This window comes from Entamoeba histolytica, genomic scaffold (genome assembly GCF_000208925.1).
Source record: "Entamoeba histolytica HM-1:IMSS scf_1104750518567 genomic scaffold, whole genome shotgun sequence".
NCBI classification, from domain to species: domain Eukaryota; phylum Evosea; order Mastigamoebida; family Endamoebidae; genus Entamoeba; species Entamoeba histolytica.
The window spans coordinates 3,268-5,513 of NW_001915357.1; the positions used below are offsets into that span (position 1 = coordinate 3,268).

A 2,246-nucleotide genomic window follows, 5' to 3' on the forward strand; every position below is an offset into this window, starting at 1 on the left:
TATTCTATCTTATTTCTTATTCTTATTATGTATTGTTATTTTTCTATCTTGTTTTTATTATGTCATTATCATTCTGTAACTATTAAATCATTTCTTTTTCTTGATCTTGTCTCTTTCTTATTTTCATCCTGATTCTTCTCTTTTCTTATTTTCTTTGTATTATTGAATTGTATTGATTATCTCGGTTATTTATTGTCTTTTATCTTCTTTCTTATTTTCTTTATTTTTCATTTCGTTGCTTATTCATTTCTTTTTGTTAAAACTCTTCATCTTCATCACTTCATTTCTTCATTATTTAAATATCTTTTCTGTTTATTTGTATGTTGAAGTTCTTTGTTGATTTACTATATGGAGAATGACATTTCCATTCTTCTTTTTATGATTTATCAATTCTATCTTCCCAAAAAAAAACAAAACAAAAAATTATCAATGACTTTATTTTTGTGCAAAGAATTTCTCTATCTTCTCTTTCTGAATTTGAATCTCTTCTTTGTCATTGGATTTCTTCTCGATTTGTGCTTTGCATTCACACTTGTTTCCATTTGAAAGTCTTCCACCAACAGTAATTGTGCCATCTTCTTCAACTTGTACTACAAACATAACATATCTTTCTTCTTTTGGAATATTACTAATAACATATCGTCCTAATGATTTATCTCCTTCAAATAGTTCTATTTGTACTTCCCGTCCTGTAACCTCAACATATATTTCATGTTCATATGGAATTTCTGTGCCATCTTCAATAATAGTGAAATTCCCATCAACTCCTGCCATCTTGATGGGATGTGCTGTAACTTCTGTAATACTTTTAATCATTCCTTTCGAATGCTCAAATGCATATCGTGCTGCTCCTTGTGATACAACTAAGTTACAATCTATATTATCATTGATATGTGACGATTTAAACTTCTTGTTTAATAACTCTTTGATTTTAGGAATTTGTGAACATCCTCCAACAAGCATAACTTCATCAATCTGTGTTGTTTTAATTCCTTTCTTTTGCATTATCTCATCTATGCATTCCATACATCTATCAAATTCTTTTTTATTACATTCTTCAAACTCACTTCTATCAATAGAAATAATAAATTCATCTTCATCAACTAATTCAGATAAGTCTATTTCACAATATGAATTGGATGATAATTCAATCTTTGCTTTTTCAACCTCTTTTCTTAATAGATATCTTCGTTGTTTCTTCATTTTCTTTTGTGAATGACTGTCACTTCCTTTCAAAATAAATCTTTGTGCTTTTGTCTCATCAATTTCTTTCATTTTACTTATAACAAATTCCATTAAATTCATATCAAAATCTAATCCTCCTAAATGAACATCACCACCAATAGCTCTAAACTTAAATTCTTCTCCTTTCTTTTCTAATATAGTAACATCAAGTGTTCCTCCTCCAAGATCAAATACAAGATACATTTGATCTTTTGTACTTTCTAATCCATATGCATATGCAGCTGCTGATGGCTCTGCCAACAATCGAATTAAACTAAACCCTGCCATTAATACTGCTTTTTTGGTTCGATCTTTTTGTGAATTGTCAAAGTATGCTGGAACTGTAACAACAGCTCTTAAACTTATATTGTCTTTAATATTTAATCTTCGTTGAATTTCAATTTCAATTGCTTTTAAAACAATCGCCGAAACAACCTCTGGCTCAACTTGTTCTTCTTCTTCTTCTTTATCAGGATAGTCAACCACAATCTGACAATACCCATCATCCCCTTTAACGATTTGATATGGGAAATAGTTTTTATTAATATCTTCTTGCACTTGTTCATCATCAAATTTCTTTCCAATAAACCTTTTTACTTCACAAATGGCAGTAGGCTTTGGAATTCCAACACTAACAGGTTGAGTGAAAAAATCAACAGTTGACGGAATTGTTGAATTTCCATTTAAGTAGTAGATACATTCATATTTGTTTGTCTGAGTATTAAAGAAATGACAACAACAAAATGTTGTTCCTAAGTCAATACCAACAAATATCTCTTCTTGCATTAGACTTAATTAATTGATTAACAAGATGATTTTTCTTCCTTTAAATCTTAACAAATAAACATCATTCCAAAAAATTTATCAAAAAAATAATACAGTTATAAGTCAATTCGTTATGTTTATTATCATAATTAAACCAATATGAAATAATAATAATAATAATAAGAGTTTTTTGTTTGTTGTGAACACCAAAATTAGCAAAGAAATAATGCATCTAAATAATTTACAAAAAAGAAAAA

General features: G+C 28.2%; 1 protein-coding gene across 1 annotated transcript; it reads right to left on the bottom strand.

The window, feature by feature from the left end:
- Nucleotides 1–435: 435 nt before the first annotated feature.
- On the bottom strand, nt 436–2,010 carry EHI_150770 (heat shock protein 70, putative; the record flags this gene model as incomplete). The annotated part of the gene is made up of 1 exon (XM_642979.2): nt 436–2,010. One exon carries the CDS (start codon nt 2,008–2,010, stop codon nt 436–438), a length of 1,575 nt encoding a protein of 524 aa, XP_648071.2.
- Between the last annotated feature and the right edge of the window lie 236 nt (nt 2,011–2,246).